The 18795-nt window shown below is 32.8% G+C and overlaps 1 protein-coding gene across 1 annotated transcript; it reads right to left on the minus strand.

Moving 5' to 3' along the window:
• Nucleotides 1–58: 58 nt before the first annotated feature.
• On the minus strand, nt 59–13678 carry LOC147410458 ((S)-coclaurine N-methyltransferase-like). Its single transcript, XM_086435586.1, has 8 exons — nt 13463–13678; nt 6388–6496; nt 4172–4396; nt 3139–3238; nt 2948–3058; nt 2111–2192; nt 1263–1323; nt 59–625 (listed from the first exon to the last, which is right to left on the minus strand). The coding sequence occupies exons 1-8, from the start codon at nt 13647–13649 to the stop codon at nt 433–435; spliced, it is 1068 nt and encodes a 355-aa protein (XP_086291712.1). The 5' UTR covers nt 13650–13678; the 3' UTR covers nt 59–432.
• Nucleotides 13679–18795: the final 5117 nt, after the last annotated feature.

Below are 18795 nucleotides of genomic sequence, written 5' to 3' on the forward strand. Positions count from 1 at the left end.
AGTGAAGGAAAGATAGCAGTGAAGAGGAATGCACTCAGAGTAAGATATAATAAGCAAGTTTGAAATGAAAAGTAGTTATTAACAATGGGAAATTTTAGAGAAAAACAATGTCGTTTTAAGACGAGCAATGACAATTGCAAAGAGCCACAAACGAAGTAGAAACATATTGGTGAATGTGCTCCATAACAGATGTTGACCCTTACGTCCAATGTTTCCAAAAGAAGAACCATTGAGGTCCCATTGGTCAGTCCACACACCTATCCGTCGGCAGCACTAACCCTATAACCTATACATGTGGCGCTCGGTAACATGTCTCTGTTTTCAGTATCTCAGTCATCCAAGTAAACAGAACTTATGAATGGTGAAAGAATTAGAAATGAAAGGGCTAAGTGAGGGGAAAAAAATGGAACACCTTGAGGGGGCATGAGATGTCTATTTCTTCTTGAATAGAAAAAGTGCAACCATCCATTCTTCTCCATCATTATATCCAAAGAGCTCCGCCACTGAGATGAAGAACGTTCGCCAATAGACAGTCCACTTGACAGCAGAATCCTTGCCGTAAGTAGACTCCATTATTGGCTTTATGGAATCCAAGTTCTGATCCATTCTTTTAAGCCACTCTTCACTGCATAACAAAAAAAGAAAATGAGGAAATTGCCTTACCAGCACAAAGTTTTCAAGCAATTACCGGGCCAGCGCACTTTGAAACTATTTCTCAAAATGATGAAAGTTATCATTTTGAGAATTAAAATTTTTTCCAAACCAATTGTACATGATTTGGTAAAACAACCCCCCACCCCACCCCACCCCACCCCACCCCACCCAAAAGAAAGAAACTATATCATTAGTGGAAGTATAAAATGGTGTGATAAACTAAGAGAAAGTCGAGTGACATATTTCGGTCACGTGCAAAAGAAGGCCAACTATAACCCCAATTCAAAGGAACGTACAAGTTGAAGGTTCTAAAAGAGCGAGAGAAAAACCAAAAAGTACTTGGATTGAGATAGCGAAATCGAATATAAACACTTGAATTAGCAGAAGGAACAACTTTAGACAAAATTCAATGGAAGAACATGATTCAATCAGACCGCCCCAAATATTTGGGATAACGATTTGATGATTTAAAAGCATCAGAGCATAACAAAGTTCAAAAACCAAAATGAACCAATTCGACCTGAACGTTAGTAATGTGAAAAGCCATTTTTAAAAAATGAATTAAAAAACAATTGAAATAGAATTACCAACATTCATTTCGCCCTTACCTTGTCTGTGCATAATGTTTTCCATTTACAAGCCAATGGTTGACAACAGAAACATCATCCTGCACAAAATCATCATAAAAGCAAATCATATTGAGATCTAAGATCTCCTTGGTTTTAAGATAATTGTACCCAACTAATTAAAACAAAATGGTTGCATTGTTGTTTACAAGGCCCGAAATTACATGGAGATGCTCCTAGTACTATATTTCAGGGGCTTTCGATACCTCTTCTCACTTTTAAGGTAATATTTAAGCAAAATGAAGAACTTGGAATAGCAGTACATAGAAGTTTGATGGCAAATTAAATTTTGGATGCACCATTTTTGTGTTGTGTAGGCAAGCGAGTTAGTGGTTAGGAATTAGTAGGTGAAGGTGGGTTTTTCAACAAATATTTTTTTGCTCACAAACCATATGGGTCCATGTGTATTGAATGGCATCCCCAATTTACAAAATTACCCTCATTAGGCATGACATGGCACGCGCTAGAGAGTCTGAGTGCACTGTGACAAGAAATTATGTGAGCAAAAAATCATTTGTTTTCAATCCATGTCATGGTACCGACACTCGGAGACTTTAACCAACTTTGCAAGTATTACAACTATAGGTACTTTTTTTTCTTCAATTAAGAATATGATGAGAGTTAGATGTATTTCGACATGTTTTTGACATCCTAACACGTAGCAGTTGAGTTGAAGGAAACAAATCAAGAAAGAGTAAATGGTTAGGAACAAAGAGGTTGCCTGGGATTGGTGGTTTTACAACTCACATGAAATACCATCATTTCCATGCAAAAACTAAGTGAGACTATTAGAGGATGTTGTCGAAATGGGATCCTGCACAACTCACCTGGAAAGTACAAAAGCAGATTTGCAGACGGCATTGTCCCTCCGGTGAAAAAGTATCTGGTAATCCAGTCATCTTCATTTGTGTCCTACACACACCACAAAAAAATTGGTTAGCTTGCACAATTACGATGAAGAAAGATAGTGTGAGCGCGCGTGTGTGTACATGATTGTAATACATTTAGGAATTTGTGAGAAATGTTTTTTGAGGTTTGCGAGAGGTATTGGGAGAAACCCCGGGCTGCAATTTCTCACTCAAAGATTGTGAATTTCTCTATCTCATCCATGGACGTAAGCACTGCCGAACCAGTTAAACCTTGCAATGTTCTGTTTGTGTTCTTCTTCAGTGCTTTTGTGATTTGATCTGGGGTTTCGATTCTATGATCCAAGTATACAACCAAGATGGCATGAAGATAGAGAACAAAACTTGTTATCCTTCATCATCAATATCACCTATGATGCCTTACCCAAATATTGGGGTTGGCAACATAAATTCTTTTTCACTATTCAACTTTATAAAAGTTATCTTATGTCAAGGAGTGTGACATAGCATCTTTTCCGAATACCCACTCCATGGCATTTTCGACCCCTCCTCTAGCCCCTTATTGCCTTCAACTTGCAACAAACACAGTAATTGTACCCCCTCCTCTAGACCCTTATAGCCTTCAACTTGCACCAAACACCATAATTGTACTTCTTAATCGAGAAAGTAAATTACTGATAGTGGAATCTTCCAAACTCGAGTAATTAAAAAAAAATTGCAACTATACAAGCACTCAATACATTGCCTAATAAAAGTAGCAGTGAGTGTTGTTGGAAATTTTACATAATAGACAGAGATTACCTCAAAGTGGTAAGCGAATGCTTTGTGACAGAAGTGATGAACAAAAAGGAGGCCATCCAAATTCATCCACTTGGATATCTTCTTAAGAAGCTCCTTATAGTTCTTCATGTGCTGTGTGAGGGGCACGTACCCGTGTTTAGACCACATAAAAATAAACTTCATACTTGGAAATATGCTCAAAATTTGCATACCTCAAACATTTCTATGGAAAAAATTCGATCGAAGGAGGCCTCCATCTCAAATGTGCTAATATCGGCTACAATAATATCGACATTTTGCAGTTGTAGGGCACTGTCCAAGGACACTAATTGGTCATCACCTTGGCATTAATGCAAAACAGGTCGTGCATTAGAATATTTATGTACGTTGGGAGTTATTGAGAATTTTCAAATATTTAGTCTAAAATTATTCTTTGTGACATAGTAAAATCTGGTGAAACACAGGAGAAGATCATTCTCTCCCTCCTTATCATAAAACCTTGAATCCACAAGGCTAATCAACAACAACAACAACATCCCTTACAATGGATTGGATAGACTTTTATATAATAAAAAAAAAACTTCTAATAACAACAACATCAATAACAACAAAACATCCCTTACAATGGACTGAAAAAACTTATAATAAAAGAAACTTCAAATTTGGCTCCACTTTGTACCCCCACCATACTTAACCCAAATAACAAACTTTTGAAAAATAGCAAAAACTCTAATTTGATTAAAAAAATTCTATTAACCTTATAATACTTAATAACAATCAAGTAAAACAAATTAGGACTCAAAATAGCCTGAAATCAGCTAAAAAAATTATTAAAAAAGAGAGTAAATTTTCAACTTAGATTGAAATTTGACCTCCAAATGATATTTTTCTCAAGATACGATATTGTAAAAAAAAACATTATAGATTTTCTCATTAGTTTTTCCGAATTGGTATTATAATAGCGATATATTTATGATTGCAAAGTTACGCTCATTTGGAGCTAAGCCTTTCAGCCCTGACACATCTTCCTTCGGTCTTCTTTCTTGAGATCCTGTCCTACATCACCTTGATTAATCACATTTTAGTTATTTAAATAGAGGAAACTACACATATACACTCATAATATGCAGTTCGTGATTATTTGGATTTCAGTTACTAGTAAACCAATTTTGAACTTCAGTTAAGTTAAGAAATTTAATAAGGCATACCACGTGATTTCAACTTTCAAGCAGGTATGCAATATACCTGCACTTTTCCTCTATGTATGCTTTCTGTGTAATTGAATTACAAATCCCTGTAACCTTGCAGCTATGATATTTCTGTGCAATATATAAAGAGAGGGATCCCCAACCACATCCCACATCAAGTACAGTTTGACCATCTTTTATTTGTGCTCTCTCACAGTAAAGTTCCAACATTGCTTTCTCTGCATCCTCTAATGTGTTTGACTTATCATGGAAGTAGCAACAGCTGCACAAGTTCATATCCAACAAAATTTTAGTTAAATCTTATTACGTTTTCATTTTAATGAAAAAAGAAACGTAATCGCATTAGAAATGGATAAACTGCAAATACAATTTGCATTTCAAGCATGATTGTAAGGTAATAGTTCCATTTCTCTCGATCTCTACCTTTAAAATTTTATGTCGAAATTATTGTAATTTTTCTACTAGTTAGTCACTTGTAATATGGATCCCTAGATCTGGTGATGTATGGGATGAACAATCAAGAAACATGAGATTTATGTGGTTTGTCTAAGAGAGTTTCCATGGATAGAGAGTTTCCTTATAGCAGATAATGATTACAGCCATAACTTATTTAATTGTATGTTTCCCAATCCAAAATTAACTATCCTGAAATACAAAATATCATATCTTCCCTTACAACAAATACCCACCAAGACCTTAATTCAAGACATCTATCTAACCCATCATATCTATTTGGTTATGTACATTAATGGAATGCCAGATCCACATAGATATAGACATTTTTCAGAAGGATCATTTGAAAATTTTAGTCTGACAGAATTCTCTTAACTCTTAATATTGTCTTCAGGAAGTACCTTTAATATAATTAATACAAAATTAACAAAGTACTAAAAGAAAAAAAACATGGAACATAGGGGTTTTCCCTAATGACAATTTCACATTTTAGGTGGTTGAGGAGTGCAAAAGATAATGAAATATTTTATTTCAATGATTTTGATTTTAGGTTGGGCCTTGTAATTTTTCGGTGTCCCCAGAGGAACTGTTTTATGGTTGAAAGTCCAGATGGTAAAAAATGGATTTGATAGAGAAAAGACAACTACACTTAAAATCATACCGATGTTATTAGTAAGTCCTGAGCAGCAAAGCAAGTTCCATCCAAAACCATATTCACTAACTTGGGGTTCAGGACTAAGTAGGTAAGGAGAAAATTTTAAAAATGGCAAAATTTGCAAAGTTAGGGGAAAATTTGGATTTGGGTTAGTATGTATACTAGTGAAAACAAAGATGTATAAGGCAAAACGAAAGGTCGTGATTAAATCGGTGAAGGAATTAATCATGTTCATATGGTAAGTATTTAGGATAATCTCGTAATTTTAATAATTTCTTCGATACGGGTATTTGTGTAATATTAAAATGCAAGATAATGTATCTTTGATGAAGAGTATTTTGGTAAATTCATATTCATTTTCATATAATAAGTATTGAGCATAATCCCATAATTTGAATAATTTCTTTGGTAGGGGTATTTGTGTAATTTTAAAATGCATGGTAACGTATATTTGTGAAGGGTATTTTGGTAAATTTCTATGCATGTTACTGTATGACGGGGTAGCAAACTTTTGTAAATGATAGGCAACATTTTTTTTGGTGCAAATCATTTACTGAAATTTCTTCAGAGTTTAGATGGTCCATGCAAATCATTTGCGTCGTCTAACCAATCACTCATAAAAGTGATTTCGGAAAATTTATTGTATCTGCAAATCATTTGCATGGTACCAAGCAGGGCCATAATTGTGACTTTTTCAATAAATCGGCAAATTTTATGTCCAAAACCACCTCTCCTCTAAAATGGAGCTAAAACTACCTAGATTTGCATCAATGTTTTCATTTCAATGAAATTGATCCTTTATTGTCACAAACATCAAGTATCATTTATGAAAACACGACATCATGCATCTATAATTGTTTTTTGAGTCGTGCTGGAGTGATCTCAAGATTGGACCTCATATTGCACATCTTGACATGAAAGTGGATAGGAACCATAGATGTTTTTTCACTCGTATCTCGAGGAAAAGCATCTACGAATGAAAAAGCATCATGATTCCCATACATTTTCACATCAGGGTGTGCGATGTGAGGTCCAATCTTGAGGTCACTTCAGCATTATTCTCGTTTTTTTTTACATTGATTTAATAAGAAATTAAACAAAAGAGATTATATGAATATGGAGTACAATGCATAAGAGTCATTTACCTGTATTTCATATTCTCTCCAAGCACCAGCTTGAAAAATGAGGTAGGAAGTTCATAATGTTGGGATTTTGGTTTCTCTGTCTTGATGGCTATAGGCATATTCTCAAGAGCTGTAAAATAAAGCAATTTTTATTCATGTATATTAAAAATATTCTACTAATAATACCAAAAAAGTATTGAAAGGTTCATGAATATCGAAAGCACGAATTCAATAAAGGAAATTGAACATTATTTTGAATATTATTTGAGACACCGATTTATTTATCAGATTTTTTTTATTTGAATTTGAATTCAGATATGCCTATATTTGATTCGAACAATATAGAGGCCTAATTGCAAACTCTGGTTTATATTCTTTGGAGTCTTTAAAAATATGAGACGTTCTATACTGACTTCCTACAACGCATTGAACATTGTAATGACGTGGTGGTGTGCATGAAACCATAGATGCTTTTCACTTGTATCTCAAGGAAAATAATCCATGGTTCTATGCACACGTCCATGTCAGCGCAGTGTTGTAGGAAGTCAGTTTGGCATTTTTAAAATAATACAATTAACCTTTTCATTTCTTAGACGGTTTTCAAGACTTATTGCTAAACCTTTCCCAACTTCAATAGTAATTATTATTTTTCTAAAATGAAATGCCCTTTTTCGCCCAAAAGTTCTCTTTGTAATCATTTTAGACACCCCATTTTTGTCTGGATCAAACCCGAGAGATTAAGAAATCAAGCGGAAGAAGTTTACGTCCAAGGGAGCAACACACAAGACCCAAATGCCTACCAAAACATAGAATCAAGGCCACAGGCCTTGCAAGCAATCCCAAAACCCGGCTTGTCCGTATAGGGTAGGCAGCATCCCGAGGGTTTCGCTATGGGTTTCCAAGTGTAGCTATTTGTTGTGGTCTTATTGATCTTAGGCACTAGTCAGAATTGACTGATCCCGTTCTCACCTACATTAAAGCCTTCTTTTACTAATTATAAAGCAACTCTCCTTGTGAAAGCCCACTATGTATGGTTGCTAGGTTCACAGCGGCCTGGTGCAGCTCCTCGATCCGCTACTCAATCCGCTACTTAAAAGGTCGGGCCTTACTTCGATCGCTTTGCTCACGGCGGCCTGGAAAGATGAGCTCATTTAGAATCTATAAGTCAATGGATACTTTATGGAATCAATCCCTTATCTTTCTTCTCGGCAAAACCGAGGGTCAAGGGTCCGCGGATTCAATAAAGTAGCACCTCTTCTATGAGCGTGATCGGAGAATCCATTTAAAATGTCATCATGTTTAGTCAAATCAAACAGTTCACTTGCAACAAACCTTGTATGCGAACATCTTGGCAAGAGAAAATAGAACCCCCTTTACCAGATAAGGCCAGTCAGGAGCATTTTGCATATAATCTGCTCCGATTCGTTTTTATCCTTGATTTTCCCCCTCGACTACTGAGAGATGGGGCGGGCAACATCAAGCTCCAATTCTCTGAAGGAATAATGATTCCCGCCCCTCCATCATATGATATGGTTCCCAAATTGTTCGAAATGCGCTATTATGGACATTTTATTCACGAACAACAAATAAGTAAATTCACCTATCTATCTATCTACCGATCCAAATTTTGGTCCTTTCCTAAGTCGGGCAGTGAAACGGCTGTATAGATGATGACAGCTGGTTGCAAGCAAGCTCATTCATTCTCTCGACCTAAGAAAAAGATTATGTCCATACCTAAGGTATGGACAGGTTGATTTTCAACTTCCCAGCACCTTACCTTTGGACAGCTTTAGTTTTCTCCACCTCACTTACATGCAATACCAAACACCTCTTTGAGGGAACCACTCCACTTGGCTCACTCTCAAGCCTCATTTGCTTGGGACCACTCTCTTTTACCATTTTGCCCCCACATTTACCTTACATAGCACCACACCTCTGGGCTCAAGAGAATTTGGCCAAGCCCCTCAATTTTGACTATTTTCCATCTTACCTCACATTCCACTAACTCTTCTCTACCATGGGGTACCACAAGCCTTTTACCAATTTAACCTTGCTTTTATCCTCTCCCAACACCATACAACATGGTCTTAAGGTAATTGTGCATTTTCCTTCACTTTTGACCTTGGTCTTACAAATGAATAATGACATCCATACCTCTACTTTGTTGAAACCACTTTATAATAAATGACCTATGAACCCCTTACCCATCTCTTATTCCAAAGCTCTTTCTACGCAAGTTCAAAGTAAATTAACCAAAGCCAAATGGTCTCAACAAAATAGGGGTATGGATGTCATTGTTCATTTGTGGGGACCAAGGTCAAAGGTTAAAAAAATGAACAATTACTTTAAGACCATGTTGTATGGTGTTGGAAGAGGATAAAGCAAGGTTAAAATGGTAAAAGGATTGTGGTCACTTAAGGTAGAGAAGAGTTGGTTGAATATAAGGTAAGATAGAAAATAATCAAAATTGAGGGGTTTAGCAAAATTATCTTAAACCCAAAGGTGGGATGTTAGGTGAGGTAAAAGTGGGAACAAAATGGTAAAAGAGAGTGGTCCCAAGAGAATAAGGCTTGAGAGTGAGCCAAGTGGAGTGACCCCCCCCCCCCAAAGAGGTGTTCTGTACTACATGTAAGTGAGGTCGAAAAGGAGAAAATTAAAGTTATCCAAAGGTAAGGTGCTTGGAGGCTGAAAATCAACCTATCCATACCTTATGTACGAAAAAGCCCAGTTTTGGGATTGTAGGCAAGGCCTGTGGGCCCTAGTTCTATACTTTGGTAAGCCTTTGGGTCTTGTGTTTTACTCCCTTAGATCGAAACTTCTTTCGCTTGATTTCTTGATATTTCGTGCTCGATCCATACAAAAATGGGGTGTCTACAATCATCATCTCCTACACCTCATCTATGGTTTCAAATCTTGCTCGAGACCGAGATGACTTGTTTCAAATTGTCTTGTAGTCTCGGTGTCATCTAAAAACAAATGAAATATTCCATATGAATCATCTCGCACAACGTCTCATTTGACGGTCAAGATGACCAGTACAATATTTTGAAAATCTTGGCCGAGTTGGTAAAACTCAGCCACGTCAACTGGGTTTTGCATTTTTACTAAAATAATTATTTTTGTAATTTAAATATTTATTTTATAAATAAAAACATGGTCTTGTGACTACATAATATTTTAAACCACCTTATCTTATTTAAAAAAATGTATAATAATTTACAAATATATATCTTTACTATTATAATGAGAGAAGGTGGAGTAGAAATGGTTTGGCATCAAAATTTGAATGGCCATAAATGCCCCTAATTTTATCTTTAAATTTAATACAATCTGGGTTAAGCTAGTAAAAAACCAAGAAAATTGCACAAACGAACCTGCACTACAGGTACGTTGGTTAGTTTTCAAAATTACATAAAAAAAATAAATAAAATAAATAAAATAAAATAAAATTACCATGCCATTTTTAAAGACCTTTTAATTAATATTTTAAATTATAAATAAATACATTTTCTTTTGCACATGCCCCCTTTTAATACATCTTTACAATTATAATGAGAGAAAGTGAAGTAGAAGTGGTTTGACACCAAAATTTGAGTCGACATAAATGCTCCACTCTAATATTTAAATTTAATATAATCAAGTCATTTTGGTAAAAAAAAACTAAGAAAATTACAACCTATGACCGTATAATCATGTTGCTTAGTTTTCAAAATTACATAAGTTTCCTTTTTATTATATAATCTTTAAATACCCTTCAATCAATATTTTAAATTACAAATAAGTCCTTTTGATACATGTGCGTTTGCACATGCCCCTTTCTACTTTATATGATAAAACATAACAGTGGATCCCACTCCTATATCTAATTTTTACCTTTATTCTATTTTCTCTTCTTCCACTTTCCAAGGAAAATCCAACTTTATTGCATTTCATTTTCTACCTTTTTTTTCCTGAATACCTCTCCAACTTTATTATCTTTTCTCTGTTACACCCTTAACCCCCCCCCCCCCCCCCCACATAAAGAATGGTTGAGATTTAGTTTCGTTACGAATCTCGAAGATAATTATGGATATCATTTTAGTCCCAACCTAAGATTGTGACACGTGTCCTTAGAACTGAAGATACCTTGTATCCTAGACTAAGTCCGAACTATATGCATCCTATATATCCCTTCGTAGGATCACTACATGTGTCCTAGAATTTTGCAAAATCTCATCCATTGTGATGAAAGAGTGCCAAGTCAAGCCAACATGAAGATGGAAACCCTCTTTTGGAAGGGTCATCCCCAATCAACTCGGTAAATAGTAAGCGACCAGGGAGAAGTAAGTCCATCCTGAGCTCGAATTTTCCTTTAGTTCGGCCAAATCAAACCTAATATAACCAAATAGAGCCTTGAGTCCAGCTTCATCTTGGATCTTCATCTAGTTCGGCCTGATCAGATACAATATAATAAGACAAAACATTAAAAAAAATCTGAATACCCCTTTCGTGAAAATCTTCGCATTAAACGTGATATCTAGTAGTACTTATTATAAGGGACTAAAAAATGACATTCTCTGACTAACATACCCTCAAGCAGTGAAATCTCATCAATCCCATATTAATTATATTGAGACACTTATTAATCCAATTCAAGTATGAACATTAATCAGGCGTTGGCACAATTCCCTAAAGACAAAGTTGGTAACCCCATCCAACTCAACTACCAATTGGAAGATGACATGGACTATTATATGGTGACACATGTACTTGGAAACTCAGCTATAAAAACCCTTCTCAAATATTGAAGGGGGGGGGGGGGGGTTTAGAACTCAATTTCTCATCTCAATTTCAAAAGAGACACTCAAATTTATTGTTCATCATCTTCTCAAACTCCCTTATTTATCCCTTCATTGTTATTGACTTGATTGTAGGACAATCATTGATAGGTACTTCATTGGTGTCTCCTCATCCTCTCCTTCTTTCCTTCAACAGTTGTGGTAGCTACTTTGGGAGGCATTGGAAGAAATTAGCTTCAACTACGAATCAACCGTTGGATCAAGTCAAAGTTCATCCAAAAAGTATCATCCATCGAGGAGTGAAAGCCCCAAAAAGCCTCAACAATAACTTCATTGTCTTTTCGTTTTTTCGTTTCCAAGAGTACCCCCAAATTTATTTATTTTTCCTCTTCTAACCCCTTTTCAAGAAAACTCTCTCCTTTTCTCCCCTTTTTCAATAATGTCCTTCCAACTTTATCATCTTTCCTCCTCTCCCTCTTTTTTAAATGATACCTCTCCAACTTTATGATCTTTCCTAGAGAGGAAGGCAAGCAAACTCTAGTTAATAAATGAACCTAGAAAAAAGAGTAGGACTAGCCTGACTAACTTGTTTTTGTAAATCTCAACGTTTGTTTTGACCGTGGATTAACCTTAAATCCTTTTTTCCCTAAGTTAGTCGCAAAAGTTTCTATTTTATAGTAATAAATAGTTACCAATTAAAAGAAAGTTTCTTTATATATAGGATTTGTACAATAAATAATAAAATAAATATTTTATGTAATAAATAGTTACCAAATAGAAGAGAAAAAAAAAAGTTCTATCTTTATATTTTATATTTAATATATAGGCAGTAAATAATCATTTTATAGTAATATAAAATTACCAATAAAAAAACTTGTTTCTATCTTTATGTTTTATACTTTATATAATAGGCAACAACAAAATAACCATTTTTCTTTCTATATGTATATATATGATTTGTACAATTAAAAACCAAGTAACTGTTTTATTGTAATAAATAGTTATCAAATAGAAAACAAAATGTTCTATCTTTATATTTTATACTTTACAATAGGCAATAGAATAAAAAATTTGTCTTTATCTTTATATTATATATATATTGATCAGGATCCGTATACACATAAAGCTACTCATAAAGCTACAACGTGTTTTGTCTTATATGGGTAAAAAGATTCAGAATGGGCTGATTTTTTGTGAGGATGATCTCTATGGTGAGGAGATCATCCTTGCCAAAAATCAGCCCATTCTGAAACTTCTAGCCCCATGTTTACAAGTTGAAGAATTTTGGACGGTCCATTTTTTGTAAACCACTTTTGATGGGGTTATAAGTTTTGGAATGGGCTGATTTTTTGCAAGGATGATCCCCTCACCATAGAGATCAACCTCACAAAAAATCAGCCCATTCCAAATCTTTTTGCCCATATAAGACAAAAACGTTGTAGTTTTATAAGTAGCTTTCTATATATATAGGGGGCGGCTCAAGGGACATATGTAAAAACAATGGTTTTTCAAAATATGGGTTAGAGGTTTTGGATTGAGCTGATTTTTTGCGAGGATGGTCACTACGATGAGAAGATCATCCTCACAAAAAATCAGCTCAATCTGAAACTTCTAAATCCATCAAAAGTGATTTACAAATTATTGACAAAAATTGGCAAAAAATCGACGGTCCACATACTAAATCACTTTTAATGGGGTTAGAAGTTTCAGATTGGACTGATTTTTTTCCGGATGATCTTCCCATCATAGAGATCATCCTCACAAAAAATTAGCTCAATCTGAAACTTCTAACCCATATTTTGAAAATTTATCAATGTTACATTGTTTTTACATATGTTTTCTCATGTCCCTTGATTCTGACCCTATAAAGTAAACTATATAATTATTGTAAATAATGTATATAGCGTTTTATTAATAAAAAAATCGGTTGACTCAGTTTTAGGTCCTGCCTTTGAAACAATACCCGATAACAAAAGGAAACATGTGATCCTCTTCTCATGTCAGCCATTCGTTGGATCCTGGTTGAAAGACCACGTTTGACACTAGAATATTCCTCAAACGTCGAGATGCAATCTTATACGAATCCCTAAAATCTCAACCGTGTGTTTAGCATACATTTGATGCCCTCCCTCAAACGTCGTTAACTCGGTCGAGTTCCAATCTTACTCGCCGAGATTTCAACTCCATTCGGAGAATTTCCCAAACTACTCGGTGGACTCCGCCATTTCTGAGTTTGTGTACCAAATCCTCTCGAAATCACATCTAGTAGTGTCGAATCGGACGAGTTGTGGAATCAGAAGAGAGAGAGAGATACTTACAGTGTGAGAATTGGAGGAGGTGAGAGAGCTGGAGCTGAGAAGAAGGCTTGTAACCCCAACGAAGCCGACTACCTAATAACAGCCGTGTCAGCTTCCTTACCACCACATCAGGGAGAAGGTTACGCTCTAATGAAGTTAACATCATGCGCACAATAGCATCGTACGGTACCTGCATCAACGCCTCCATCTCTCTAACGATCACTCTCTCTTCTCTCTCTCTGTATTATTAATGTAGATCAATGAATCTTGACCGTCCAATTTGCTGAATGGCTTGGATCAGTTTTATGTGATACTAACGTACAACGTGAAAGAGAATCGACAACGAATAGCTGTGAGATTACAAAAATACCCCTGAAATTTTTTTTGGACCTTTTGAAAATAGCTCATCTCTAAGGCCTACTTTTGGTACAAAAATTGAGGGATTTATCGGTAAATTAAGAAGGCATGCGACGTGGTTAAGTTTTAGAACTTGTGCGTGGCAGTACATTATCCTTTCATTTCCTTAGAGGTATTTATTTTTTGATTTTTATAGAGATGATCATCACTTCCAACGAAATCTAACGGTCCCAATCTCTAAATCACTATTTATGTCTATAATTCACTATTCACATAATAAAATTTGTTATTGACAATCCAATTTTACATGTTACACGCCAAGTTAATTATTAAAAATAAATAAATAAAATTGCTATTGGCAACCCAACTTTACTTGTTACATCCCAAGTTAAATATTAAAAAAATTATATTTTTTATTACAAAATTACAAAAAAAAAAAAAAAAAAAATTCATGATCAAGCTTATTTTTTATTATAATTTTTTGTCGAGTTTGGTCCAACAATTGATTAAATCTGAGTTTTAAAATATTTAATAAAAAATTAAATAATAATTATTAAAATTTTATAAAGGATAAAATTATATTTAAAGAATATTTTTATTGAAAAATCAAATTAAGAATATCATTTATGTAAAATGATGGGGACACAATTGGTATTTGTACAAAATGAATAGTGAAATAGAGATCATCTTTATTTTTTTGTTTCGTCTCCAATTCTAGAGACGTAAATAGTGATTTAGAGGGTGTGTCAGAAATTAAGAGACCGGTTAGAGCTCAGTTCGGAGATATAGAGATATAGAGACCGGTTAGAATTGCTCTTAATGCGAGTCCAAGCCCAATTAAATCTGTCTAATAAAATATAAAATGGGTCCTACTTGGCATGAAATCGGAGTGATCCAAAATAAATTTAACGAGTTTGGATCCTCCAAGTAGATTCAAAAAAATGGATCAAATGTCTTTTTTAGAGTTATCAATGGATCGGGTCAATTTGGTACTAATCAATAAGGATCGGATTCGAAGTAGGCCTATAATTAAGCAAACTTTATATCTCAAGAAATATATCATATAATTTATATACTTTTTAACATATTATTGGATCGGGTCCCTATCGGATTGGTACATGATTGATCCAAATCCAATCCAATAAAATATTAGAACGACAGCTTATTGGATTGGATCCTTATCGAAATCCAAAACATCAATCCAGACCTAAAGCTATCGGATTGGAACAAATCGGATTTCGGTTTTAATCCATTGACAACCCTAATATTTTTACATCCCTTGACCTGGTTTGAATCTATGTCGGAATGGATCAATCTCTAGATGTGTTTGGATTCAAATGATACATTGATTAGATAATTATATTTTTAATTTTCTCAAAATATACTTCCTAGAACATGGATGCTTATAATGATAAATAGAATAATATATTTTTGGGGACATTTCAAACCTCGAAAAATGTTTATAACTACAAACTTCCTAGAGATCAATATTATTTTCTTACGAATTAATATTTAATTTTCTAGAATCCGGATCAGATTAAGCTAACTTGAAATCCAAAATCTAAATAAATTTCATGTATAAAACAGAATATATAAAAATAAAAAAATATTTTTTTCTTACATTATCACTATCGGAATGGGGCGAAGTTGATCCAAAATCAAACTTAATCTATTGGATTAAAATCTTTTGATCAAATAGATTAGGATTGATTTAACATGTTTACTGAAAACTTTTGATTTGAATTTGTTATCAGATCATGAGAAAGTAAGGATATATTTTCTAATTTTGTAGAAATAGGCATGGATTATTCTATTGTATTTATGATATAATCTTTTTTTTAATTTCAATCATCATTTAATTTGTAAAGTCAAAGGTAGATAACACAGGGCTCCATTACCGTTGGATCAAAGATAGCTTTCATCGATTGTCTACACGATAATTTGTCGAACTCCCATAATTTATCCTCTTGATTATACATAAAAATAATTTTTTGTATTCTCTGTTTGTTATTGCTTGTTGCATTTGCTTTTACTGTTTTATTTTCGGTTTCATTAAACCAAATAAAGATTTTAAAATGTTTTATTTCTAGTGGCTGGTCAAGGATTTATTACTCGTCTTACCAAACACAAAATGCGAGCTTTACTACCTAACTAAGAAACCTCGAATCTAGATCTAAAATTTTAAAAATCAAATTTGATTTTAATGATTACTTTTATCTCAAATGATAGTATTTGGTAATACTTGCACTCGATATAATCTAGCAATAGAACATATGATCAAAGCTGTAGTTGGTAGTTTCATCGGTCAATTATACGATTGGTGGAATAATATGCTAAGTGAAAAAGAGATAAACGATATATTAAAACATGTTAAACTAAATGAAAACAATAAATCAGAATTAGTTAAAAATGGAAAAGAACAACTAGACAGTTTTATAACCTTAATCTCCACAATTTTCTTCCATTTTAATGGGAGGCTAGATGAATTAGGATAAAATGATAGAGAAATATTAATGAATTTGAAATGTCCAACATTAATTAATTTTAGATGGTATAAAGATGTATATTTGTCTAATTATATTCCTTAAATACTGAATGCAATGATATATTCTGGAAAGAAAAATTCATATCCGGCTTATTAAAACTACTTATAGATAAAATAAGAAAAAATCTCAAAGGTGATGACGATAGTATAAACTATTATCAATATTCATTTGGAATGCTTATACAAATAGTCAATATGGTAGGATTAAAACTTTGCTTAGAATTAAAACTCAAAAAATAATTAGAAAAATAAAAATCCTGAAGAAAATTAGGAAATTTCTATTATCACTTTGGAAAAGAAATGTTTAGAGCACTTTCATAAAAAATAAATTAAAAAATTAAAAAAACTCAATAAATTTAAAAGAACTTCAACAAATGATCCTCCAAGATTGTGAAAAAAATTTCAAAATGGAAAAGAGATTTAAATATTAAAGTAATAGAATATATATATATAATAGATATATATATATATATATATATATATATATATATATATATATATATATATATATATATATATATATATATATATATATATGTTACAAATGTGGAAAACCCAGACATACTTCAAACAAATGTCATCTAAAAACTTTTAAGAAAAAAGTAAATGAATTACAAATATCTTCTTCTAATAAAGCTCATACTTTTTTAGAAAATGACTGTGAATGCCTATGGCATCTAGACTCAGTCTCATCCACCTCATTCTTCATGAATATGCTTCAACTAAATGTGTTATCAAAAAATGAAAAATTAATGTTAAAAATACTAGATGAAATACCAGATAAAGATCAACGTAACCAACATTTAATTCAAATAATTAAAAACATAAAGAAGCAATATCAAAATAATAAGTTTGTAAATGAAAAAGAAAAAGTTCAAAATTTTTCAATGTCAACCCAATTATGTTATTTAAAAGATGTTTATTCAAGAGTAAATAAAATTTCTTCAAAAAAATCTACTTCTTCAATAATCCTTTCAAGTTTACAACAACAATTTACCAATTAAAAGAAGAAATTAAAGTCTTAAGAGAACAAGTATCCGAGTTACAAATGTCTTCAAATTTTTCACAAGAATAAAAAAAAATTCTGATACTAAAGAATAAACTAACCAATTCCTTAATACAATTACTCACTATAAGTATAAAAAATGATATGCTACAATAACTATAAAAAATAAGAAATTCTTTAAAAAATTTATAACCTTAATAGATTCAAGCGCGGATCTAATTGTATAAAAGAATGATTAATTTCTATATCTTATTGTGAACAAACTCAAACTTCTTTAATGACAACAAACAGAAAAAATATGTATATTAAATACAAATTAACAGACGCTTTTGTTTGTAAACAAAAGATTTGCATTTATGTCCCCTTCCTTGTTGTACCTAATCTCCAACATGAAGCAATCTTAAGAAATTTTTTCTTAAATCAAATACAATTATTTATAATGGCTCTAGAAGGAATCATCTACAAAATAGGAGACACTGAAGTACTCTTTAACTTCATATCACCTCCCACTTTTGGACAAGTTGAATTACTAATAAATTTGATTCAATTTAAAAAAAAAAACTTGATTTTGTAAATCAAGAAAAAAATTTCAAAAGATAAAATAGGATACTGATCACCCGAAATTACAAATAAAAATAATTTTTTTGATGAAACATTAGTAAAAAATTGTTGTTCAAACGTTCGTAATGCCTTTTGGCATAGGAAATCTCATCAAATTGTTCTTTCTTATATTCCAACCTTTAATAAGAAAGATATTTCAACAAAAACTAGACTAATCCAAATGAATTCTAGGTATATAGAATTATGCCAAAAAGAAATTTAAGATCTCGATAAAAATTAATCAAAAAATCAAAATCACCTTGGAGTTGTACCAGTTTTCTATATTGAAAATGCACCAGAATTGAAAAGAGGAGTTCCTAGACTAGTAATAAATTATAAACCTCTTAATAAGATCATACAATCAATATACATACCATGTTCCAAACAAACAAAACCTTATTGATCGAGTCACTAGTACAAATGTATTTTTAAAATTTGATTTAAAATCAGGATTCTGACAAATTCAAATACAAGAAAATAACAAATATGAAACTGCATTTACAGTCCCATTTGTATATTACAAATGAAATGTAATGCCTTTTGGACTAAAAAATGCTCCCAGAAAATTTTAAAATATGACGAACGATATATTTTCAAATTACTCAAAAATTTATCTTAGTTTATATAGATGATATATTAATCTTCTCCCAAAACATAGACTCTCATTAGAAACATTTATATATATTTAAAAAGATAATATTACAAAATAGATTAGTTTTATCCCCAAGAAAAATTAAATTACTTTAAACAAAAATTCAATTTATAGGATTTTCCTTAGAAAACAAAACCTATACGCCAATAAATCGTGTTATACAATTTGCTAACAAATTTCTGATGAAATCACAG

Source organism: Akebia trifoliata, chromosome 1 (assembly GCF_017979445.1).
Source record: "Akebia trifoliata isolate Shusen 1 chromosome 1, ASM1797944v1, whole genome shotgun sequence".
Taxonomy (NCBI): domain Eukaryota; kingdom Viridiplantae; phylum Streptophyta; class Magnoliopsida; order Ranunculales; family Lardizabalaceae; genus Akebia; species Akebia trifoliata.